General features: G+C 44.2%; 1 protein-coding gene across 1 annotated transcript in view; it reads left to right on the top strand.

The window, feature by feature from the left end:
* CRYBG3 (crystallin beta-gamma domain containing 3) overlaps nt 1-26,901 on the top strand; it is a 150,315-nt gene that overhangs the window by 66,561 nt on the left and 56,853 nt on the right. Inside the window, exons 4-7 of the mRNA XM_075263569.1 lie at nt 970-6,535; nt 7,554-7,601; nt 14,330-14,445; nt 17,957-18,104. Of these exons, the coding sequence (XP_075119670.1) occupies nt 970-6,535; nt 7,554-7,601; nt 14,330-14,445; nt 17,957-18,104 (5,878 nt within the window). The remainder of the gene's footprint in view (nt 1-969; nt 6,536-7,553; nt 7,602-14,329; nt 14,446-17,956; nt 18,105-26,901) is intronic.

Consider the following 26,901-nt stretch of genomic DNA (forward strand, 5'->3'; position numbering starts at 1 on the left):
ACACCCCCTCCCCTTCCCCAGCATCTACTGCACCCGAAAACTCCGACCATTTTAATTTTTGAAATTTTCCAGTAGCTGCTGCATTCCCCCCCCCCCCCCCCTCAGCTTATTCTCGAGTCAATAAGTTTTCCCAGTTTTTTGTGGTAAAATTAGGGGGGTCGGCTTATAGTCGGGTCGGCTTATACTCGAGTATATACGGTAATCAAAAAATAACCGAAAGCGAACCTCAGTCAGGACAACCAACATGATTTTGTTGGATTATTTGCGAGGTTCCACCTGCAATTTTGTTTGGATTGAGTACATTTGAATTGGAACTGCTATTATTTTCAGACCTCGGAGTATAATAATTGGAGACTCAGTGGAGGTGATGAAACATAACAGTGTTACTCACCTCTCCTGGGCTCCAGCATGACTCCTTGTTCTCTTCAGTGCTTCTACCTGATGCCAGAGAGTGAATGAAATCTTGCGAAATTCCTCCAACACATACTCATAATCTAAAAGGAGAGGGGTTTAAAGGGGACATGACCTAAATAATCAACTTTAATTATAACCAAGGTGAGATGCCTAATTAATCGCAATTATTTTGATTTAGGTCATAATTGCCCAGCCTTACTACTAGTAGAACATACCTCTGTAAATTGGAGAATCCAAAAAAACACTGTAATTTTTTATGTCACAGTGAAAAAAACTCCATATGAAATGGGATGCATACAGAGGTTCAGTAGAAGTCCCATACAAAATGTCACCATAATCCAACCGTATGTATCAGTCCTTAATCATCATTCATTATTAATGTATCAGTAATTAAGTAAGCAATAGAATAAGCTTGTTCAACCCAACCCAACCTGAATAGAAGATTAGCAGGGGATTAGCAGGGGTCCCAAATGTTATGGCATATTCTAGTGATATATAGATTCATGGGAGTCTTTAGATTCGTCATATTTAACATCCATGTCAATGTTCCCACAGGCTCGGTGGACCTGCTCAGAAAACCTCTGCAGTTACATATGGCACCTACCGTGGGTCTAGAAGAATAAGGAAGCTTTTAAAGAGACGTGCCTCTGTAAATTCACCAATTCCAGAGAAAGAGGAGACCGCTGAAATCAGTCCTGTTGGAGATGGTACTTCTACAGAAAATCATCTGATGCTGCATGAGTTGGTAAACATGGAACCAGTCCCAGATCGAAATTGCCAAGATGAAATTCCTCCTTCAAAGCTTCATATAAAAATGAAACCAAAACTTGAATCCCTTGACCAAAATTCAGAATTGCATAATCGTGAAAAGGAGATCCCGAAAGCAAAGAATTCAGAACTGTTAAATGATCTAGAAACTGAAGATAAAAGCACATCAATAGGCTCAAACATTGGAGAGTTCAACGCTGAGAATAGTTCAGAGATCGAAGAGGGACAACAACCGGACTCAAAGCAATATGTAGTAGATGCTCCATATCTAAATGTCAGCAATTCCTCAGAAATTGTATTGCCAAATCCTGGAGAAAGCTTAGAAGATCTGCAACCGACTCATGGAGAATGTCTAAATGTATCAGGACATCTCAACCAAAATGTGGAGAACTCAGAGGATCATTCTAAGGGAATCGCAATTTTAAAGAATTTAGAGCCAAATAATGAAGGACGTTATACAGACCTTGAACCAAAGACAATGGACATTTCAGATACGGTTAGACATTTACAACCAAATAGCAACGAGGTCTCAAAGCAGCCGGAAGACCTACAACCAAAATTTACAGAGAATGTACGTTTTCCAGAAGTTCTACCGGTAAGCGTTGATGATGACACAAAAACTGAAACAGATCCATCTCCAAAAGTAATGAAGAATGTCAACATATTACTTAATACAAAAGAAAACATAGAACATTGTCTGCCAGGAGAGCAGGAACATGCAAATACTGACATTTCTAATCCTGAAAAATGTGAGACATTATCGGTAATGGATAATTTGCATTCAGAAGTCAACGATACATCTGTGAAAATAGAAAAATTAGAAGAACGTTCTAAAGAAAATACAAAGGTTCCAGATGATTTGGAAAACTGTGAAGATGTCAACTTAGAAAGTGTCTTACAACCACAACATCTAGAGATGGTTCTGGATTCAGGGGATTGTACAAAAAATAATCAAGTGGTCGAAGTGAATCTACCTGTTGAAGACAAAACAAATAAAGATCACTCCGATAATTTGTGTCCAACAACGCACAATAGATCAGAAGGATCAAGTGATAACAATTGTGAAGGCTTCAGCCTGCCAGTGGATTATCTGAAACCAGAAACCGAGATAAGGTCAAACACTATAGATCTACAACCAAATGAACTCTTGGTCTCCAGTAGCTCTATAGATGTAGAACCAAATGCAATGGATGATTTATCAATAGAGGGACAATTACCTAGAGATGTATGCCAAAAACAACCAAAACAGGAGGTGGACACTACATTTATAGACTCAGAAGACAACCCAAATCTAGTTCCACATCTGAATGAGAATTCCACAACTGCTAAAGATCTGCAACAAATTGGAAATATAGAACATCTACAGACAAATGCGATAATTCCCGAACATGAGCTGCAAAATAAGGAAAATTTGCTAAAGACTGAACTACAGCTAAAAACCCAGTCAGAATTAAAAGACATTCCAAATCTAGATCTCCAAATGAGTGAGACATCCAAATCTTCAAAAGATCTACAACAAACTGAAGGTACTGAACATCTACCGAAAAATACTAATGGTATTCCACAAAATGAACTACAAAGTAATGAAGAATTGCTGAAGACGGAGATACTACCAAATACCAATGAATCCTTTGAGTTGAACGATACATATTTAGGAAAAATAGTATCAGAGTCGGAAGACATCCCAAATTTAGATCTACAGCAAATGGAGTCATCCAGAACTTCTAAAAACCTGACGCAAATTACTGGAAATCTTCAGACAAAAGCTAACATTATTCCAGAGAATAATCCAAAAAATAATGACTTGCTGAATGCTGAGCCAAATGCCAAAGTATCTTCTCAGTTGAAAGAGTTAAACCATACATTTTTAGAAAAAGCCTCATCTGAATCAGAAGATCTACAACTGAACAAGATGTCCAAACAAGTTGGAGATAATGCTAACATTGTTCTGGAAAATGATCCACCAAATAATAAAGACTTGCTGCAGTCAAATGCTAAAGAAACTTTCATGATGAAGGAGAGTTCAGATGAATCTCCATTAAAGTCAGGAATTATTACAAAGATGATAGAAAGCCAAAAACCAAATATACATGTTGCGACAACTGTGTCAGATGGAATACACACACAAGCAGAAGAACCATCAAAGGTCAATTTGTGTCTAGAGCCAAATTCTGAGAGTCACATTCCTGAAGTGAGCAATGGCTTCTTAAACCACAAAGTCTCACAAAGTCCTGAATTTGTAAGTGATGATGGGTTAACAGAGACCAGCTCTAGTAATGCTTTGACCACCAGTGAGGATAATGTTCATGTTGACAAACCTGATGGAACAGTAAAGGAACTAAACATAAAACCTGATATTTTTTATGACAATCCTGAAAAGATGACTGGGCCAGAAAGTAGTTTGAACGATATTTCATCTCTTAATAATAGCCTTGAAGCTGCAACGTCCAGGAATATTTCCTTCGATAATGGCATCGAGTGTCGCTCACCATCTCCAGCGACGAGATCTGACTCTCCATCGTATATTGATTGCAACGATGTTCAGTTTGACAGTCCAAATGATTCAGGCATCGTGTCACAAGCTTATACACCAGATGAGCACGTCCTATTCAAGTCCTTTCCATCCGAAATAATCATTAAAAATGTTCCTGATCCATTTGCAGTTAACCAAAAGGATGAAGAGTCTTTGGTGCCAAAACCTGAACAGAATGTGCCGATTTTGCAAAATAAAGAACCATTGACTAACATAAATAATGTATCTGAGCATGGATCTCTTATAGATGGAGATTCCATCAAAATTACAACCCCAGATAAACTTACTAGCTTACATTCAGATGTTTATGTTGCTAAGGTGTCGTTGAAAACAGTGAATGTTGAAGAAGTCAAAATACCACCCTATGGTTTGTGTTCCGACATCATATCTGTAGTTAAACTTGAAAGCCCAACTTTTACAAAAGAAGTTGTGTGTATACCAAATTTGTCACCTACAGACGGAGAAAAGACATTTCAGGTTTTCCATTGTGTTGAAGATCAAAAAGACTTTGTTACAAACCAAGAGTTATCCAATGATAGAGCGGAACATCCAACCGTGAATAACTGTGAAAAGCATCTGAAAAATTGTTCCTCCGAAACTGATAAGTTGCCGTCATTTAGGGGCAATGATGTGACCATGAACCTTGTTAGTGATTTGCCCCATAATGGCAATGGTGAGAGCGTTACACTACTTACTTGTATTGAAAAAGAATCACAAAAAATAATGGACAAGTCACCAGCAGTGTTAATAGAAAACCTAAAAAATAACAATATAAATGTCTGCACGAACGACAACATCATAAATGCGTCCCTCCAGGCACAGAACTCTGAAAGAGAAGTAGCAAATGAGGGCTTGTCTCGTGAGTCCATGAAGGAGCTAAGACTTGGTGAATCACTTCCAGAATTAAATCCAGATTCTAAAATGATTCATAGAGAAAAGTTGAGCGATTTATTGTTACATTCAGCCTTACTCCATGATGTTCCCAACACAAATGAAATCATTTCTTCATCGTCTCCATCTGCAAAAATGATCCTTCAAGGCAAAACGTATTCCGAGTCATCTAATGAATTGTTCGAGCAAAAAGCCAATGAGCTTATTTTCAGTGTGTTGCATTCTGCCATCGATGAGTTTCATAGTATCAACCAAAGTCATAGGAATATTCAACCCCTGCCAGATATAAGACACCTGAAAGAGAATCTAAGTGAGAACCATGTAGATCTAAAGGACCATCTTTCCGAGGTCCTAGATAAGTGTCCAGAGAAACCTGAACATACACCGATGAAAGACACAGATCTGATTATGTCCATGGCAGTAGGGATTGTCAATGATGTTATATCGTCTTCTAAAAAGGTTGTGGTTTCTGATATCGTTCCGAATGGGTTAGGTAAAGACGTGACCACGAATGAAGCCTCAGAGCAAAAACCACAGAGTGATATCAATGGATTTTCTACACATGACCCAGTTGAGGATGCAACAAACTCCAACCATGTTGGTTCTTCGTTGGGCTACGACAACGTACTCCACCTTCCTCCTTATGAAATAAATTCTAACGTTCTTGAAGCTGCAACTGAATTGTCTCCAAATGTTGAGTCTAGACTGCCAAGGAAACACAGTTCTTTGGATGACTTGTGTTCATTGGTCACAGATCTGCATAAAAATGATGTGGATAGGACTATAGAAAGCAACGTTTTAAGAAGGACAGAAGATGAAGAACATCTCAACTTTTCTCAAAGCCCTCGTAAAGCGGATGAGTACAACTTACTAAGTGAAGGTTACACTAATGGAGATCTTATGTTTGATGACTTGTATTGTGACAGACAAATGGAATCGATATCTCTTGGGACTGAAGGATCAATGGAAGACCTAACTTATAATGATAGACGTGAAGAAAGCAGCATCAGTTCAGAGTTCTCCGACTTTTTGCAGTTTTCAGTGTATAAAACTCAATATGTCGAATTAAGTGGAAGTGATGATGATTCACCAGATGAAGAAAAGGATTGTGGCAGTGAACAGGCCTCTGGCAATGATTCATTTCTCCCTGTACATTCTAGACGTGTCAGGGTTTATCCTTATGCTCTGTCACCGATATATGAAGATGATAGTGCATGTGAGGACAACTTGTCCAACAGCAGTTCACCAAGATGTAATGAGGGAGCAACGGCGAGAAACAGCGGTCATGACCACACATCAATCTTATCCCTGTTGCAGTCCGTGTCAGATCGCTTGAAAGAAGCCGACTTGGAAGAGACATCCCCTGATGAAAGATTTTCAGCTCTGAGTAATGAAGAATCTGTTGTCAACGACAGGTTTAATAAGGAGGGATCAGTGGAACTAGAAGACATTACCTCTCCTTCTAAGACATGCCCCGATGTACCCTCAACACTTGAAGATGGTAAAAATTCTTTCGGCAAAAGGACTGGTTTGTTCATAACAAAATCCTATGGAGAAAACAAGCCGAATCTAGTTTTAGGCCGACAGTCTCTTCTTCTTAATTTAACTTCACAGTCTAAAACCTATGGGGCAAAATCCAGCGTTGACAGCAGCTCTGTGAAGAGCGAAACTTTGGTGTCACCAACAGCTGAATCGACGCCATGCCAAAGCATTGATCTTTCTCCAAGTACAGCTGCTGTGAATGTACTTGCTCTAGAACCTACCTCGCCCATCCAGAGCTCTGCTTTAGATGCCAAGCTACGCGTGTCTCCTAAAAGTGCTTATTATCAGTATTTCCACGATGCTCATAGCTACTTATCCAGTAAAGAGGATGACGGCTCTGCTCAGAAAAACGTAGAAGAACCAAAGGAAACAGCAGAACCTGAGACGGTAAGAAAAGTTGTCGCTTGTGTCTGAGATGTTTGCAGTTGTATGAGAGTTACACGATATATGCGCAGTCATACTTATATTTTAAAGGGTTGTCCAGGATGGGGTCCGTGTGTTTTCCATGCGGTGTCCGCACGAATCATGCAGAGAGAAAGGTACTGATTGAAGCACTTTTCTCTCCGCATGATTCGTGCAAATAATGCGCGGAAAACACACAGACCCCATTATAGTCTATGGGATGCGTGTGCTTTCTTTGCTAACCGCTTTTTTAATGTGTTTAGTATTCCATTTTGGGGGGGTCCCGCAAGTGAACTCCACAAACGGAATACAGAACACAGATGTGAACCAGGCCGTAGAGCAAACCAATATCAATGACACACCTACAGATGTAGAAAGGGTTAACTTGACGAGTGCTCTATATTGTTCTCACCAGGAGTGAACCTACCTTTTATGCGTTAGCAGGCAGGGAGAGGACCTGCTCTCTGCCTGAGCGTGAGAGGAGGCCGATGGAGCAGTGCTGCGTCCACAGGGCCTCCCCAATCCACCACTCGCTTCCTGTTGGGCTGCCAAGACAGTGACACTAAGCCAGTCCAGGACAGTTTGTCCTGGACTGGCTTAGGTGAGCAAAAATGCCGCCCCCCCCACCCCCACCCCGGGGCCCTGGCATAGCGCTTCAGGTCACCTCATGGGAGGTGCGGCGCTGGTTCTCACCAACAAGAAGTCATTGTATGGCCCGTCTTACGCAATGAATGAACAGGAAAATGAGATACATGTAAAAACGGAAAGAAAAAAAAAACAAGGTTTTTTCTCCTAAATAAAGTAAATAATAATAATAATCATAAATGCAAGAGAAAACTGTAATATACGGTCATGTGGAAACTGTATCAACCAAACCTGAACCTTGACTGACTGTTTATTAAGATTAATCATGTAATACTAATTCTTACGTCTGTTTAACATCCAAAAGTGAATTTATACGGAACAATCCGGTAAAAAAGTATTTTTCTTTTTGTGATTTCAGGAATCAGCTGATTCAGACTCTTTAAAGTTTAACCCAAGGCCAGGAAAGGTTTGTCTTGCACTTCTTATACTCTTAAAGGGAGTCTGTCACCAGGGTCAAGCGTATTAACGGGGAGCCTTGTCACTCTCAGGTCAAAAGCTGCCTGCCACGACTGTCGCAGCCTCCGACAGTCGCAGCTTCTCCTTCCAGAGTCCAGAAAATGAATGGGCCGATTTCGGAGGCTGCTGCCGCGAGGGAGGAAAGGGCAGCCTGCATGTTGCCACTCACGGAAAAAAGTAGCCTGGCGGTCTCCATAGACCACCATTGTGAGGGGGCGGATTATGACGTGGATTACGCGCCATAATCTGTCCCCTCTATGCCCATGTGAACTAGCCTTTAGTATACATATTGATCAAGGTGCATAAGCCCACTAGCCACTTCACGACGACCTTTTTATAGTGGGTTAATACTCTACTGGGTGCGGTGCTGCACAGCGACCGCCACAATCACAACACGGTGCCCACAGGGGGAGCGACCCTGTGGTCCGGCATCCCTGTGGGCCAGCATACCCAGCCACCAGACCAAGTCCCCAGGCATCTGGGTCGCACTGCCTGAGAAGGAGGGCGTCCCTGGGCCGTATGGGGTATAAAAAATGTAAAGGATGAGGTGGCACTACTGCATGCATACAAACTATGCTATGGAAGGTCAGGGGTAAATTCCATATACTTCACTGGTGGTGCTCACAGCAAATAAAAAAGTCCATATACAGTCCAGAAAATAAAAAAGCTTTATTTCAAACATCCATGTAAAATACAACACGGGAGGAGACAAGCTTGTTGAGCTTGAAAAAGTGCTACCAGCACTAAACAGCTGTCGCCCTCCTCTCCCAGGCGTGCCTCCCCCCCGTATTGTATTTTACATGGATGTTAGAAATAAAGGTTTGAAATATTTTTCTACTCTTCCAGCGGTGAGTACCCAGCTTTTTCTATTTTCTGGACTGAGTATGGGGTATAGCATTTGAGAGCAATGAAACCGCCCTCCATGCTCCAGATTGCTCATTTGCATGTTGTGAAATAATAGAAAGCGTTGCAGATTTTAGTCCATGTTGACATCTATGCAAATAATAAAGATTCTCATTATTCTTGTTGATTCCACATTGCCGATGAGCTGCATGCAATGACAGCCGAGCTTCACAATGGTCTACCTGTCCTCAATGTGGAAAAACTGAGCTCCAGCCCCTGTGAAAGTACCGTATATACTCGAGTATAAGCTGACCCGAATATAAGCCGACCCCCCTAATTTTAGCACAAAAAACTGGGAAAACTTATTGACTCGAGTATAAGCCGAGGGGGGGAAATGCAGCAGCTACTGGAAAATTTCAGAAATTAAAATGGTTGGAGTGTTTGGGTGCAGTAGTTGCTGGGGAAGGGGAGGGGGTGTTTTGGTTGTCTGTCTGCCCCTTCCCTGAGCTTGAGGACTGTGTTTTTCTTCCCCCCACTTGGAATTCAGCCTGGCTGACTATAGGGTATCTGCAGTGCTCCTATTAACCCCTTCCCGACGGAAGAGGAGCACTGCAGATAACCTATATTCAGTAGACCGGGCACTTTCTTTTGCACTACTTTATGGGAGATTCTTTACATTACTATTGTGGCTGGTCATAGACCCCCCCCCCCCCCCCCCCCTCCTAAAAAAAAAAAAAAAATTTTTTTTTTTTTTTTGCTGACTCGAGTATAAGCCGAGGGGGGCTTTTACAGCACAAAAACTGGGCTGAAAAATTCGGCTTATACTCGAGTATATACGTATATTGTGAAAGTAATGAGCACAGAAAAGTGACATAAAGTGTGATTTTTATATGTTCTGTCATTGATGTGTTACTAATATGACATCACATCTCGTAGTATTTGCAGGCTGTGGGTGGCAGCGGCGTCACTGTTTATTACATGCTAGCATGGGACATGAAAAGAAAGTTGCACAAGACTGGCCGAGTACATGAAAGAGCAAGAAACGCCAACATGTGACATTTGTTTGAAAGGCTCTTTCATGTAACTTGGCTTTTTAGTTAAATACATATGTATATCTTATGTTGTACGACACTGGGGAATTGCGTTTCATATGTTAGGAGTTAAGTACAGTAGTCTGCAGACTTACTGACAATAGTGTAACAGCTTTTTAAGAAAACATCATGTCTTAATATTCTGTCACAAGATATCTGTTCTATATGTGTCTATGTGTAGCCACGCAGTGGTCGCGATGTATCTTGTAACCTATTGAGTATGTCACGTTGCATCGCTTAATGTGGTTGGACAACTCAGGGAAGACACTGAGTAAAGAAATGAAACGTAAAAAAAATCATACTCACCCGACCCCGGCGCTCCGGTGTCCATCGCCACTATTCTTTCCGCATATGTCACCAGTTCCTTTCATGTCACATGTAGCACAGAACTTCTTGAAGGAACTTCATGGCATGTGCTGGAATGGACAGTGATGGCGGTCACCAGTGAGTCGTCAGGGACAGTTGAGTATAATTTTTATCCAATTCCAGGGAAACCGCTATAACCAAATTCAAGCTAAGGAAAGGGAGGAGAAATCTGTATTATTTCCATAGCGTCGTATGAATTAAATGACTACAGTGCCCATGTAATAACCCAACCGGCTGCTATCCTACTGGCCATGTCCTGCACAGAACTGGTGGGGTAGTGTGGTCATGTCAGAAAGGACGCAGCTGAGTGAGCTGCCAAATCTGCGGCAAGGTGGGGCAATGGGAGCCGGAATTTGAGCCGGATTCCGCGTCAAAATCCATTGCCAAAAATTCTGTGTGAATATACCCTACAGCAAACTTTTGCCACAACTTCCCCAGTTAACCTAGGTTCATATTAGTGTTTGGTTTTCCATTTTTTCCACCCGCACCCATGGGGTTTGACGGGTTTTTATCCGGTTTCCACCCAAAAATTGATCTGCATTTTTCAAGTGGAATAGGGTATGGAATCCCAAAATGGAGACTGAGTGCTTGTGTGAACCTACCCTTAAAGTCGGCCTCTACACTTTGCATGTGAAAGGAACATACAGTGGTCAATACATGCATTATTATTAGAGATGAGCGAGTAGTAGCTGTTCGAAGTTAAGATTCGATGCAGAACCAGCGTTGATTGGCAGAATGCTATACATTGCCAATCAACGCTGGTTCTTCTCTTACCTTTCTCCCTGCGCAGCGTCCCTCATCCTCTTCCGGCTCTGAATTCAATCTGCCAGGCATCGGGCCTGGGCAGAGCCGACTGCACATGTGTGCTTGTAGTGCGGGCATGCGCAGTCGGCTCTGCCCAGGCCCGATGCCTAGCAGAGTGAATTCAAGGCCGGAAGAGGATGCGGGAACGCTGCGCAGGGAGAAGAATCCAGCCCAACCCTCACTCATGGACTTGGTAAGTATAATTTGATCGAATGTTGCGTACCCCTGAAACGAGCATTTCCCCCCATAGACTATAATGGGGTTCGAAATCTGTTCCAACAGTCGAACAGTGTGTGGCTGTTCGAATCGGATTTCGAACCCCGAACATTTTAGTGTTCGCTCATCTCTAGTTATTATATGATAATACAGCACATCAACATAGGGGTCATCGATATGAGCAAAATACTGATATCTACTGCTACATGGGGCTTGCTAACTTGTATATGGCCACGTACAGTCACCTACCGGTCTCATACTGAAGATGTCAACCTTCACCTCTTACACCCACACATTACCGTGACTGACAGGCAGACCCAGTGGGTACAATAGTCAGTATTGCCCATTAGTATAAGTAGAGCAGACTAATACATCATGCGGCTGAAGTGTCCTCGTTTGCCTAATCTTACATTATTGATTGACTTTTTCTTTAGCATTTGCCTTTAACTAATTTCCGAGCTGATTGTCTCCTTCCTGGCGCACTGCATACTAATGGCGGCTCTCAATGTCAGGGGCGCTGGAGGTTCATTACAAAACACCGACATAATTAACTTCTTCTGTTAAACACTCATCATCAACAAATTACTTTACAAAACAAGCGAAGCTCATCTAAAGGTTCAAGAAGTCGCCTCTGTGATCTTAACACAACATGCCAAATTAACATTTTATTAGTAAACTACAAAGGCGCGGTAGTAATGTGCCACCGGCTGCTAATAAATAATCCTAATTGATTCCAGGCTGATTTATCTGTTTCCAACACACCAGGACGGGATGGAGGGGGGTCTACGATGTGTCTAAGTGAATTCCTAAATTATAGTAACAAGGAAGACATTTCATTAAAGGGGCTGTCCAGTTTAGTAAACCGGGCTCCATATAACCTATTAATAACTGAGGTCCTCATTCCGGATCCTCAGAGTCCTTACAAAGAGTGTCTCTAACTCTGGAGGACCTGTCCTGTCCTGCATTACACTGACAACCTATTGATTTTAATGAGAACAGTGTAATACTCAATCTCTCCTGTGGATGTGCTAAAGGGAAAGTGAGCAGTTACTACCAGGTTTTCCAATAGATTACAGCTAATCGCTAGGAGTCTCAGCAGGGGGATACATTGTGATCAGCTTAATATTAATAGACCTTTCTACCAAGTAGGGATTATCCATTGACTTCAGACTCTAGCGTACTTACCCACTTGTACATTGATAAAATAGCGTTGTTTAATGGTGTTATCCAGCTTCCAAAAAGTATCCGCAAAAACATCCACAGCAGTGCTAAATCCTCTCTGTTCCCTTGTGCACCCTATGCTTGTCTTTATTTTACTTGCAGAAGCAGAAAGTCCACACATGAAAACTCTGCTTACTCTGTGAAAAGCGCTGCGGGAAAAAACGTGATGCATTGCCGCCACAGTTTTTCCTGCAATGCGCTTTTGCTGGGGATTTAGTCTTAAAGGGATTTTTTGGGGATAATTTAAAATCTAAATGGGGGCCGGAAGTGGAGTGACTTAAAAAAAGAAATGGTACCCATCTACCCCTTGGTTCTTGATCCCTGGGTAAGAAGGCATGTCCCCCATTCCCTTTGGTTTGCCCTGACTTTAAGTGCAGGGAATCGGGTGTTCACTGCAGCTAATAACTGGCCTCAGGGTAACATGTTGGTTACCAGTAGAGATGAGTGAGTAGTATTCGATCGAATACCTTGCCATCCTAGGTATGCGTGTAAGCGGCCGAACACCAAGGGGTTAAATGCATCGAATATTCGATGGACTTAACCCCTTGGTGTTTGGCCGCTTACACACATACGTATGGCGGTGAGGTATTCGATCGAATACTACTCGCTCATCTCTAGTTATCAGTGATGAATCTGCTGTAACATTACAGATAATCCAAATGTGACCACTGAGGCCAGGGATGTTTGCAGTGACCACTTGAGCTCCTGCACTTCCAGCCCAAGCAGCCTGAAGACCTGAGGGAATGGGAAGGATGTTGCTAATCCCATTACTTGGTGAGTAAATTTTTCTTTTTTTTTTTAGTTTTACACCTCCGGTCCCCAATTAGTTTTTAATTCATCTTGGAAAACCCCTTTAAGGCTGAGGCCCCATGCTGCGAAAAAGCTGCTTTTTTTGTTGCAGATTTTGCTGCTGTCTTTTGAGCCAAAGCCTGGAGAGGATTGAGTAGAAGGTAGAAGTATAAGAACTTCCTATATATTTCCTATTCCTTTTGTAGACATTCTTGGCTTTGGCTCAAAAATTCACAGCAAAATCTGCAACAAAAAAAGTTATGTTTCTGCAACATGGGGTCTCTGACTAAATTACATTTTCCACCCCATCTAGGGACTGGAGTGCATCCAACAGCAATAGCACATCTCAAAATCTCACAGATAACTCCAGTTTTCTGGAACAAATGACTTACTAAGGCTTAGACATTGTGGAAATCCAGCTTTTTTTTGTTGCAGATTTTGCTGTGGTTTTTTGAGCCAAAGCCAAGAATGGCTGTAAAAGGAATAGGAAATATATAAGAAGTTCTCATGCTTCTACCTTCTGCTCAATCCTCTCCTGGCTTTGGCTCAAACAACCGCAGCAAAATATGCAACAAAAACAGATGTGTTTCCGCAAAGTAGGGCCTCAGCCTTAAAGGGGTTGTCCCATGAAAACATCCTATCTATACTACTAGTTTGTGTGGATTTAAGACATTTCCTAAATACATTGCTTTATCAAAACTGCTTTGTTTGGCCGCTATCTTAATTTATTCACTTCATTGTTGACACTGCGTTTCTATGCTCACTGGGCTTATCTGCTCAGTTCCCAACTGTTCTCAGGGGACGAGGGAGGGACTGAGTGCTGGGAGCAGCTCTGAGCTGTGTGTGTCTGACAAGCAACGGAGCTCCTCAGATGGGGAGGTGAGAGCTCTGGGATTACTGTGCTGTCTATCTTCAGCTTTTCCACTTATCAGCTGGTTTAATTGAATTTGGCTGATAAGGGTTGAGATAAGGAGTCCGGTACCTCTGTATGTAACGCAAGCTGACTCAAATCCAGCTCTGTTACATCAGTTTCCACATCAGCTCTATACTGTGTTAATGCAGTTACAACCAATCCCCTTACTGACTGCAAACACAGCAGATAGCAGAGCAAGTGAAACCCCGCCCACCAATGTGCGAGAAATCCAGGAAGTGTAGAGAGCACAGAGCCTGCAGAACAAGAGTTATGGGAATACCCCTTTAATCCACACCTAAGTTTGCACTTTCTAAAAAGTAAGTGAGTGCTAGTAATTCTGCTCTGGGGTGTTTAATGCATTCGCAAATTTTAGCATTTTGTTTGCAGGTCATACATCATTTGCCACATCACAATGTACTCTTTTTTTACATGCAGGTGATCCTTTCTGACATAATAGATCAGGAGAACAAGACCGAGCTCAAAGCCGATGTTCTGGACGCAACATCTTGGGAGTTTCCTAATGGAGTAAATATCCGGGTTATCCGGGGATGGTAAGGAATAACATATTACTAATCTATTGTCACCAAGAGTAACAAAAACCTATGTTCATTTCTGCCAAGCCATATGGCCGGGGCCCTGTCACATGACTGTGATCAGACCAAGAAATATAATCTGTGTGTCCTGACCTCGGATGGCGCACTGCGTCAGGGTGGTTTGTAATACTGTGAGTTTCCGAAATATTGTGGCACTTCTGTATAGTAATCTCCACCTTACTGTATAATAGTTCTGCAGTCATTCAGAAAAGAGATTTCATGTGGGGGCTTCACCACTGTAAGTACTATGAATCTGTGGAATAGCCTACCCAAGCAACAGATGAACGGCCCCTGAAATAACTCAAATTTGGACAGGGTGTTAACCCCGCCCTTTAAAGTAAGGACTGTTCACATGTATGTGAATGGAGTGGAAGCACCTAGAACTGACCGCCACTTTATTCAGTCTCCTACCCCCTGTGCTCATGCAGTGAGGAAGAAGAGGGGGCTGAAGACCCCGATTCTAATGATCAGTGAGCGTTCCAGCAATGAGACCCTCAGCATTCATCACCTTTTATTCTTAGACAATCCCTTTAATGCCGTCATGTATATATTCTTATAACAAGTCTCAAGCAGCACGGTCCGATTTAGCATCGTTTGTTGCCATGGTAAAAAAAACTATTTTGGAAATGTGAAATTCTATGCTGAAGATGATATTATATCTTCTGAGAAATGAAGCCTTGACGGTGCGCATATACCTAGTGCAATACGTGCTTGTCATGTGTGAAATATCTGACGTTCCCTCTGAGACGCTTCTTACTGTACCTAATGAGGGGGTTACACATTAGTATTTATGGCCGGGCCTTCGGGTGACCACTCCATCTTTTTCTAATATTGTCTGGAATGTGTTTATTACATGCAAGTATTCTAGGGAATTTATGGCTTTGCTTTCGAGAGGAAATTGCTTATTTTCGGATCTGGCCGTGTTTACAGAAGAGAGAAAAATAACAGCTCCGAAATGAAGGAGAACCCGAGATATATTCAAAGACAGACTGTCTGTCCTTGTGTACAAAGAAAATACAAGTACGGCTCATAAATTCGGGTTCTTGAGCCAGTGTAAACTACTAGTGGAATCCGTTTCTAGATGCTTCCTATGGGATATTTTGTTTCTTCTTTTAAGATGACATGTATTCTGTAAATAATATAATATACAGCGCCACCACAGGTTAGAAGATGGATTACACCCATCGTAACATCATTTATTAATAATACAGTAGAATTTATAGTTATGTAATGGTAAGTCCAATGCCACAGCCCTGGTAAATTTACATGGAGTTGTGGGGCCCATATGGCGGAGGGGCTCCAACCGCAGAAATGAAAATATATAGCATTTGCAGTGAGTCTACCATTGAGGTAGAAGACCGGTCTAGAAATGATCAAATTACATGAATTTCAACAAGCCCGATCCTGCAAGGAGGACTTTTCTTTCTGCCATTTTTGGAGGAAGCTGGACAGGAAGCCGGTGGACTCCATTATAGTCTATGAGGTCCACAAATTTCCACATGTAAACAATTTTTAAGTGGACAGGTTTTCCGTCTTTCAGGTTCCCAAGTGGACCCAAAATACAGAAACCCGAACACTAATGTGAACCTAGCATTAGACAGTTGTCCAGTACTTCCGAAACTTGTAGGTTCACCTGACTTTGATCTTATGTGTTTGGGAATCCTAATTCACTTACAATTACTTGTTGGTCTGCAGAAAGGTTGGAATAATGCAGTAAGCGAAGAGCCACATAGCACCCATTAAAATCAGTGGCGACCCCCTAGAGCTAAGGGCTATGTTATAGTAGGTAGATCACTCCGTTATCATTGTTCATGTCTTCTTGGGGCATTAGAGAAGACTTGTCTAAACCCCAGAAGTCAAATATTTTCAGATATACCATATATACTCGAGTATAAGCCGAATTTTTAAGCACTTTTTTTGTGCTGAAAAAGCCCCCCTCTGCTTATACTTGAGGCAAGTAAAAAAAAATATACACATTAGGTATCCCTGTGTCTGACTGAATATAGGGGATCTGCATTGCTCCTGGTCCGTCGGGAATGGGTTAATAGGAGCACTGCAGATACCCTATATTCAGCCACGTGGGGGAAAAAATCCCAGTCCTCAAGCTCGGGGAAGGGGCAGACAGACAACCAAAACACCCTCTCCCCTTTCCCAGCACCTAGCAACCTATGCACCCAAAAACCATTTTAATTTTTGAAATTTTCCAGTAGCTGCTGCATTTCCCCCCCTCGGCTTATACTCAAGTCAATAAGTCGGCTTATACTCGGGTCGGCTTATACTCGAGTATATACAGTAATTCCTGTATTTTTCAGTCTCAATGATTTGGCATTTCTAGCAGGACCCAAGAGGTCATATATACCAATGTTGATAGATCTAGTCTTGGGTACCACACCCTTACCCTAAAGCAGGCACATATCTTGCGGGGGTGCAAAGGATGTGATCACACCCAGGAACTTCAGGGTGCCCATAAGGTGCCAGGCTATAGTTTGGGACTTAGTACAGATTTTGCATTGGGTCCCAGGAGCTTTACCTTGCGCCTCTGCTCTAAAGATTTATCCTAAAGAATTAATTGAAGGTCGAAATGTGTTGGGAAGATTTCGACGATAGTTTGGATGGCCAAGTCCCTTACACATCCTTACGTATGTTATGGATAAGGGGACGTACAGAACATGGTGGGCAAAGGGCATCATTTATTTTTATTTTTTTATATATCAAAAGTCCTATAAATTTAGAATACGTCAATGCACGCCTCCAAGAAGGTAGAACAAGTAATGTCTAGATATATACTGACGTACAGGTGGTTAAATCCATTCTTCTAGCTCGATATCCTCTTGAGCCTGGAAGGCAGATGACTTCATTCAGGCCTAACAAACATTCACCTCTAGGCCATTGATAGCTTGCACATTGTTGGGAGACATTTTCCGGATTCAATGGTATATCGGAGACGGATGTCCACTTTGTGTCTTTGCCAAGACAAGTACAAAAATCCTTTACAATCCAGGTATGGGTTCTGTTATAGCAATTCATCTCAGGAAGTCTCACATTATATTCATTTTCATAAATGGACTTAATCTTTTACCACAATTCTCCAGGGAATTCCCATAATTTAGTTATTATTAAATACATGGAGAATGATTTAGTGCCGAGTCCGGTTTTACAATCTTTCCAGGTCTTTGTCATTTTCTTAATATTACCCGTATTTTACTAGATTCAGACTTTTATGTCTTATGTTTTTACGTCCATTCAAAGATCTACATATCGTAACACACACACACACGCATATATATGTATATTTATGTATACAGAGTATTTCTATACCGTACATACATAATCAGCATATGCCTTTTAATAATGAGGTAAAAATCTTTTCCAGATGCTTATAATGATACCATAGTAAATCTACTTCCGCAGTATGTCTGTGTTTCTCGGCCTTCGTTCTCCTATTACAGCGTTTCTTTCTCGATCACAGCTGGATTCTCTATGAAAAACCACATTTTGAAGGTCAAGCGCATGTCCTTGAAGAAGGAGAAGCTGTGTTACGGCACCTTTGGGACCTTCCGGGAGCCAACGCTAAGCCGGATAAAATAACCATAGGTTCAGTGAAGAGAGTCGTGAAGGTATGTGCAGTAATAGTGGGATGTAACAACCCTCGAATCCGGCCAGACTGACTGTATGAAAGGTATTATAGGCTAAAATGGGTAAGAAACGTTTGTCAGATGAATCAACTATGGCCTAGTGTCTTTTGTTCTTTGACCCAAAGGTACAGTGAAACCTCTCCAATAGACCACTCTATGCAGACCTATGGCATTTCCATTGACAGATTTTTAGCGCACTTTTCCATGCAGTTTTGACTGGTCAAGAGATTTCACTGTATACTAATTTTCTAGTCAACCACAGACCTGCGCTCCTTGACCCCCACAGAAATGGATAAATCTATAAGAAATAGATCCTGGAGGCAAGGAAACTACTCCAAATGAGTTGTCTTCTGCAAGACCATTGGGGCCGTGTGGTTTTAGGAGACCTTTTTGTTTAAGGGAGCATTCACACGGTGTTACGTGCCGCGAGATTTGGCACGTAGACGCCGCGTGACCCTTTGCGTGCCATACACGCTCCCATTGAGTTCAATGGGAGCGAGGAGCGTATGCGCCGCGCTAGTTTGCGGCCGTGAATAAATGCACGGCCGCAAACTAGCGCGGCGCATACGCTCCCCGCTCCCATTGAACTCAATGGGAGCGTGTACGGCACGCAAAGGTTCACGCGGCGTCTACGTGCCAAATCTCGCGGCACGTAACACCGTGTGAATGCTCCCTAAGAACTTGGACCAACTGGAGGATCCTTTGGTACTTTGGCAGGCTAGTAGGAACATGGTGGGTCAGTGGTTTGAATCCAGTCAAAGACAACATCTACAAACAGCATGTATGTTCTCCTAATGTTTGTGCGGGTTTCCTCTGGATGCTTGGGTTTCCTCCAACACTCTACAGACATACTGATAGGGAATATAGATTGTGCAGTGGACAGTGTTGCCAATACCTCTGTAAAGTGCTGCGGAATATGATGGCGCCATATAAGTAAGGCTGGATTCCATTTGGGAATTCCATCTCCCATTCCACTTGAAAAATTTGGAGAGGAAAGTCCTAAAAGCAGGACATTTATCGGGCAGAAACCCAGCGGACCCCAATATAGGGGATCTGTGAGTTTCCGTGCGTAACCGCTTTTTAATTGGGTTAGGTTTCCGGAAACTTGGGTGAGCGAAATAAGTAAGTAAAATAATAGTCTGATCTTGAGTATCTTAATTATACTTGTAAGGTAACCCTGAGGTTTATTTTTGTCTGTGTATGGGGTGTAAATAAGGACGACTGGGGAAACACAAGTCACAGGTTCAGGGAGCACCAGCACGAATGTGAACTGAATCTTTCAACCGGGTGAAATAAACCCTAGTTATGGCTCTGATAAAAGGAATATTGTATGACCTGCTGAATTCTTGGACTAAGGCTGGCATGGTGGCTCAGTGATTAGCCTTGCATTGCTGGAGTCCTGAATTCGAATCCTGCCAAGCACAACATCTGCAAGGAGTTTGTGTGTTCCCCCTGTGTTTGTGTGGGTTTCCTCTGGGCACTCTGGTGTCCTCCCACACTCCAAAGTCATACTGATGGGAGTGTAGATTGTGAGCCCTATATGGGACAATGATTGTCAATAGAGATGAGCGAACAGTGTTCTATCGAACTCATGTTCGATCGGATATTAGGCTGTTCGGCATGTTCGAATCGAATCGAACACCGCGTGGTAAAGTGCGCCATTACTCGATTCCCCTCCCACCTTCCCTGGCGCCTTTTTTGCTCCAATAACAGCGCAGGGTAGGTGGGACAGGAACTACGACACCGGTGACGTTGAAAAAAGTAGGCAAAACCCATTGGCTGCCGAATACATGTGACCTCTAATTTAAAAGAACAGCGCCGCCCAGGTTCGCGTCATTCTGAGCTTGCAATTCACCGAGGACGGAGGTTTCCGTCCAGCTAGCTAGGGCTTAGATTCTGGGTAGGCAGGGACAGGCTAGGATAGGAAGGAGAAGACAACCAACAGCTCTTGTAAGAGCTAAATTCCAGGGAGAAGCTTGTCAGTGTAACGTGGCACTGACGGGCTCAATCGCCGCAACCCAGCTTTCCCAGGATCCTGAATGGAATACACTGTCAGTGTATTCCCGTATACCCGATATATACCCCGATACCCGTTCCAACGGTGTGCCCCCCCACCTTCACCCCAGAAATACCCTGCAAGTCCCCTAGCAATAGAATTGGGGCTATATACACCCACAATTTTTACTACTGGTATACAGTGCCATTGTCTGACTGGGAATTCAAAGAATATATTGGGAATACAAATACCCTCATTTCTTGCTACTGCCATATAGTGCCAGTGTCTGACTGGGAATTCAAAGAATATATTGGGGTTACAAATACCCTCATTTCTTGCTACTGCCATATAGTGCCAGTTTCTGACTGGTAATTCAAAGAATATATTGGGGTTACGTGCACCCACAATTTTTACTACTGGTATACAGTGCCATTGTCTGACTGGGAATTCAAAGAATATATTGGGAATACAAATACCCTCATTTCTTGCTACTGCCATATAGTGCCAGTGTCTGACTGGTAATTCAAAGAATATATTGGGGTTACGTGCACCCACAATTTTTACTACTGGTATACAGTGCCATTGTCTGACTGGGAATTCAAAGAATATATTGGGGTTATAAATACCCTCATTTCTTGCTACTGCCATATAGTGCCAGTTTCTGACTGGTAATTCAAAGAATATATTGGGGTTACGTGCACCCACAATTTTTACTACTGGTATACAGTGCCATTGTCTGACTGGGAATTCAAAGAGTATATTGGGAATACAAATACCCTCATTTCTTGCTACTGCCATATAGTGCCAGTTTCTGACTGGTAATTCAAAGAATATATTGGGGTTACGTGCACCCACAATTTTTACTACTGGTATACAGTGCCATTGTCTGACTGGGAATTCAAAGAATATATTGGGGTTATAAATACCCTCATTTCTTGCTACTGCCATATAGTGCCAGTTTCTGACTGGTAATTCAAAGAATATATTGGGGTTACGTGCACCCACAATTTTTACTACTGGTATACAGTGCCATTGTCTGACTGGGAATTCAAAGAGTATATTGGGAATACAAATACCCTCATTTCTTGCTACTGCCATATAGTGCCAGTTTCTGACTGGGAATTCAAAGAATATATTGGGGTTACGTGCACCCACAATTTTTACTACTGGTATACAGTGCCATTGTCTGACTGGGAATTCAAAGAATATATTGGGGTTATAAATACCCTCATTTCTTGCTACTGCCATATAGTGCCAGTTTCTGACTGGTAATTCAAAGAATATATTGGGGTTACGTGCACCCACAATTTTTACTACTGGTATACAGTGCCATTGTCTGACTGGGAATTCAAAGAGTATATTGGGAATACAAATACCCTCATTTCTTGCTACTGCCATATAGTGCCAGTTTCTGACTGGTAATTCAAAGAATATATTGGGGTTACGTGCACCCACAATTTTTACTACTGGTATACAGTGCCATTGTCTGACTGGGAATTCAAAGAATATATTGGGGTTATAAATACCCTCATTTCTTGCTACTGCCATATAGTGCCAGTTTCTGACTGGTAATTCAAAGAATATATTGGGGTTACGTGCACCCACAATTTTTACTACTGGTATACAGTGCCATTGTCTGACTGGGAATTCAAAGAGTATATTGGGAATACAAATACCCTCATTTCTTGCTACTGCCATATAGTGCCAGTTTCTGACTGGGAATTCAAAGAATATATTGGGGTTACGTGCACCCACAATTTTTACTACTGGTATACAGTGCCATTGTCTGACTGGGAATTCAAAGAATATATTGGGGTTATAAATACCCTCATTTCTTGCTACTGCCATATAGTGCCAGTTTCTGACTGGGAATTCAAAGAATATATTGGGGTTACGTGCACCCACAATTTTTACTACTGGTATACAGTGCCATTGTCTGACTGGGAATTCAAAGAATATATTGGGGTTATAAATACCCTCATTTCTTGCTACTGCCATATAGTGCCAGTTTCTGACTGGTAATTCAAAGAATATATTGGGGTTACGTGTACCCACAATTTTTACTACTGGTATACAGTGCCATTGTCTGACTGGGAATTCAAAGAGTATATTGGGAATACAAATACCCTCATTTCTTGCTACTGCCATATAGTGCCAGTTTCTGACTGGGAATTCAAAGAATATATTGGGGTTACGTGCACCCACAATTTTTACTACTGGTATACAGTGCCATTGTCTGACTGGGAATTTAAAGAGTATATTGGGAATACAAATACCCTCATTTCTTGCTACTGCCATATAGTGCCAGTGTCTGACTGGGAATTCAAAGAATATATTGGGGTTACGTGCACCCACAATTTTTACTACTGGTATACAGTGCCAATTTCTAACTAGGAATTCAAAATGCGCAAGGCTCCCGGAAAGGGACGTGGACGAGGCCGTGGGCGAGGTCGGGGGAATGGTTCTGGGGAGCAAGGTAGCAGTGAAGCCACAGGGCGTCCCGTGCCTACTCCTGTGGGGCAGCAAGCATTGCGCCACTCCACAGTGCCAGGGTTGCTTGCCACATTAACTAAACTGCAGGGTACAAACCTTAGTAGGCCCGAGAACCAGGAACAGGTCTTGCAATGGCTGTCAGAGAACGCTTACAGCACATTGTCCAGCAGCCAGTCAGACTCTGCCTCCTCTCCTCCTATTACCCAACAGTCTTGTCTTCCTTCCTCCCAAAATTCCGAAGCTTTACAGAACAATAACCCAAACTGTCCCTGCTCCCCAGAGCTGTTCTCCGCTCCTTTCATTGTCCCTCAACCTGCCTCTCCACGTCACGATTCCACGAACCTAACAGAGGAGCATCTGTGTCCAGATGCTCAAACACTAGAGTCTCCTCCATCTCCGTTCGATTTGGTGGTGGATGACCAGCAACCCACCCTCATCGACGATGATGTGACGCAGTTGCCGTCAGGGCATCCAGTTGACCGGCGCATTGTGCGGGAGGAGGAGATGAGACAGGAGTTGGAAGAGGAAGTGGTGGATGATGAGGACACTGACCCGACCTGGACAGGGGGGATGTCAAGCGGGGAAAGTAGTGTGGATGTTGAGGCAGGTGCAGCACCAAAAAGGGTAGCTAGAGGCAGAGGCAGAGGTCAGCAGCTTAGGCGAAGCCAGGCCACACCCGGAATCTCCCAAGATGTTCCAGTTCGTACCCAGCCCCGAAAAACTCCCACCTCGAGGGCACGTTTCTCGAAGGTGTGGAGTTTTTTCAAGGAATGCGCCGAGGACAGATATAGTGTTGTCTGCACAATTTGCCTCTCGAAATTGATTAGGGGCTCTGAGAAGAGCAACCTGTCCACCACTTCAATGCGCCGTCATTTGGAATCCAAGCACTGGAATCAGTGGCAGGCAGCAACGGCAGGACAAAGGCCGCCTGCCGTTCACGCCACTGCCACTGCCTCTGCCACTGCCACTGCCTCTGCCACTGCCTCTGCCTCTGCCACTGCCACTGCTGACTGTGCTGGCGATGCACTCCAGAGGACGAGCCAGGACACCACTTCATCTGCCTCCGCCACTTTGTTGACTTCTACCTCATCCTCCCCTGGTCCTGTCTTATCTCCTTCTCCTGCACCATCAAAGGCACCATCAGGCGTTTCTTTACAACAACCCACCATCTCTCAGACATTGGAGCGGCGGCAGAAATACACTGCTAACCACCCACACGCGCAAGCCTTGAACGCCAACATCGCTAAACTGCTGGCCCAGGAGATGTTGGCGTTCCGGCTTGTTGAAACTCCCGCCTTCCTGGACCTGATGGCAACTGCGGCACCTCGCTATGCCGTCCCTAGCCGTCACTACTTCTCCCGGTGTGCCGTCCCCGCCTTGCACCAGCACGTGTCACTCAACATCAGGCGGGCCCTTAGTTCCGCGCTTTGCACAAAGGTCCACTTGACCACCGACGCGTGGACAAGTGCATGCGGACAGGGACGCTACATTTCACTGACGGCACACTGGGTGAATGTAGTTGAGGCTGGGACTGCTTCCCAAACTGGCCCGGTGTACCTCGTCTCCCCGCCTAACATTCCTGGCAGGGACACGAGAAGAACACCCCCCTCCTCCTCCTCCTCTACCGCCTCCTCCTCCGCCACCGCCTCCTCCTCCGCCACCGCCTCCTCCTCCGCTGTTAGATTGACCCCAGCTACGAGTTGGAAACGTTGCAGCACTGGCGTTGGTAGACGTCAGCAGGCTGTGCTGAAGCTGATCAGCTTGGGGGACAGACAGCACACTGCCTCCGAGGTGAGGGATGCCCTCCTCGATGAGACGGCAATATGGTTTGAGCCGCTGCACCTGGGCCCAGGCATGGTCGTTTGTGATAACGGCCGGAACCTGGTAGCAGCTCTGGAGCTTGCCGGACTCCAACATGTTCCATGCCTGGCCCACGTCTTCAACCTAGTGGTGCAACGTTTCCTAAAGAGCTACCCCAATGTTCCAGAGCTACTGGTGAAAGTGCGGCGCATGTGCGCCCACTTTCGCAAGTCGACAGTAGCCGCTGCTAGCTTAAAATCTCTCCAGCAACGCCTGCATGTGCCACAACACCGGCTTTTGTGCGACGTCCCCACACGCTGGAACTCAACGTTTCAGATGTTGAATAGAGTGGTTGAGCAGCAGAGACCTTTGATGGAATACCAGCTACAAAACCCTAGGGTGCCACAAAGTCAGCTGCCTCAGTTTCACATCCATGAGTGGCCATGGATGAGAGACCTTTGTGACATCCTACGGGTCTTTGAGGAGTCCACAAGGAGGGTGAGCTCTGAGGATGCGATGGTGAGCCTTACAATCCCGCTCTTGTGTGTTCTGAGAGAATCCCTGATTGACATCAGGGATAACTCAGATCACACAGAGGAGTTAGGGATAGCATCCGATCCGTCACAGCTGGAGAGTAGGTCCACACATCTGTCCGCTTCACTGCGTTTAATGGAGGAGGAGGAGGAGGAGGAGGAGGAAGAAGAGTTGTCCGATGATGTGATGGTGATACAGGAGGCTTCCGGGCAACTTCGAATCGTCCCATTGTTGCAGCGCGGATGGGTAGACATGGAGGATGAGGAGGAAATGGAGATTGAACTTTCCGGTGGGGCCAGAGGAGTCATGCCAACTAACACTGTGGCAGACATGGCTGAGTTCATGTTGGGGTGCTTTACAACCGACAAGCGTATTGTCAAAATCATGGAGGACAACCAGTACTGGATCTTTGCTATCCTTGACCCCCGGTATAAAAACAACATCTCGTCTTTTATTCCGGTAGAGGGGAGGGCCAATCGCATCAATGCTTGCCACAGGCAATTGGTGCAGAATATGATGGAGATGTTTCCAGCATGTGACGTTGGCGGCAGGGAGGGCAGTTCCTCCAGTAGGCAACCAAGTTCTCACCGGTCCACACAAACGAGGGGCACACTGTCTAAGGTCTGGGACACCTTGATGGCACCCCCTCGCCAAAGTGCCGCCACGGAGGGTCCTAGTGTCACCAGGCGTGAGAAGTATAGGCGCATGTTGCGGGAATACCTTTCCGACCACAGCCCTGTCCTCTCCGACCCCTCTGCGCCCTACACGTATTGGGTGTCGAAGTTGGACCTGTGGCTTGAACTTGCCCTATATGCCTTGGAGGTGCTGTCCTGTCCTGCCGCCAGCGTCCTATCTGAGAGGGTGTTCAGTGCAGCCGGTGGCATCATCACTGACAAGCGCACCCGTCTGTCAGCTGAGAGTGCCGACCGGCTCACTTTGATAAAAATGAACCACCACTGGATAGAGCCTTCATTTTTGTGCCCACCTGTGTAAAGCACCCCAACATGAAACTCCATGTCTGTACTCAACCTCTCCAATTCCTCCGCATCCTCATACTCATCCACCATAAGCGTTGCACAATTCTGCTAATACTAGGCTCCCTCCAACATGATTTCCCCCAACTCTGCTGGTTAGAGGCTCCCTCCACCCTGATTTCCACCAACTCTGCTGGTTAGAGGCTCCCTCCACCCTGCTTTCCCACAACTCTGCTGGTTAGAGGCTCCTTCCACCATGAATTTGCCAAAACTGGGCTGTTTAGAGGCTCCCTCCACCATGAATTGGTCCAAACTGGGCTGGTTAGAGGCTCCCTCCACCATTAATTGGTCCAAACTGGGCTGGTTAGAGGCTCCCTCCACCATGAATTTGCCCAAACTGGGCTGTTTAGAGGCTCCCTCCACCATGAATTTGCCCAAACTGGGCTGTTTAGAGGCTCCCTCCACCATGAATTGGTCCAAACTGGGTTTTTTAGAGGCTCCCTCCACCATGAATTGGTCCAAACTGGGCTGGTTAGAGGCTCCCTCCACCATGAATTGATCCAAACTGGGGTGGTTAGAGGCTCCCTCCACCATTAATTGGTCCAAACTGGGCTGGTTAGAGGCTCCCTCCACCATTAATTGGTCCAAACTGGGCTGGTTAGAGGCTCCCTCCACCATTAATTGGTCCAAACTGGGCTGGTTAGAGGCTCCCTCCACCATGAATTTGCCCAAACTGGGCTGTTTAGAGGCTCCCTCCACCATGAATTTGCCCAAACTGGGCTGGTTAGAGGCTCCCTCCACCATGAATTGGTCCAAACTGGGGTTTTTAGAGGCTCCCTCCACCATGAATTGGTCCAAACTTGGCTGTTTAGAGGCTCCCTCCACCATTAATTGGTCCAAACTGGGCTGGTTAGAGGCTCCCTCCACCATGAATTGGTCCAAACTGGGTTTTTTAGAGGCTCCCTCCACCATGAATTTGCCC

This window comes from Leptodactylus fuscus, chromosome 2 (assembly GCF_031893055.1).
Source record: "Leptodactylus fuscus isolate aLepFus1 chromosome 2, aLepFus1.hap2, whole genome shotgun sequence".
NCBI lineage: Eukaryota > Metazoa > Chordata > Amphibia > Anura > Leptodactylidae > Leptodactylus > Leptodactylus fuscus.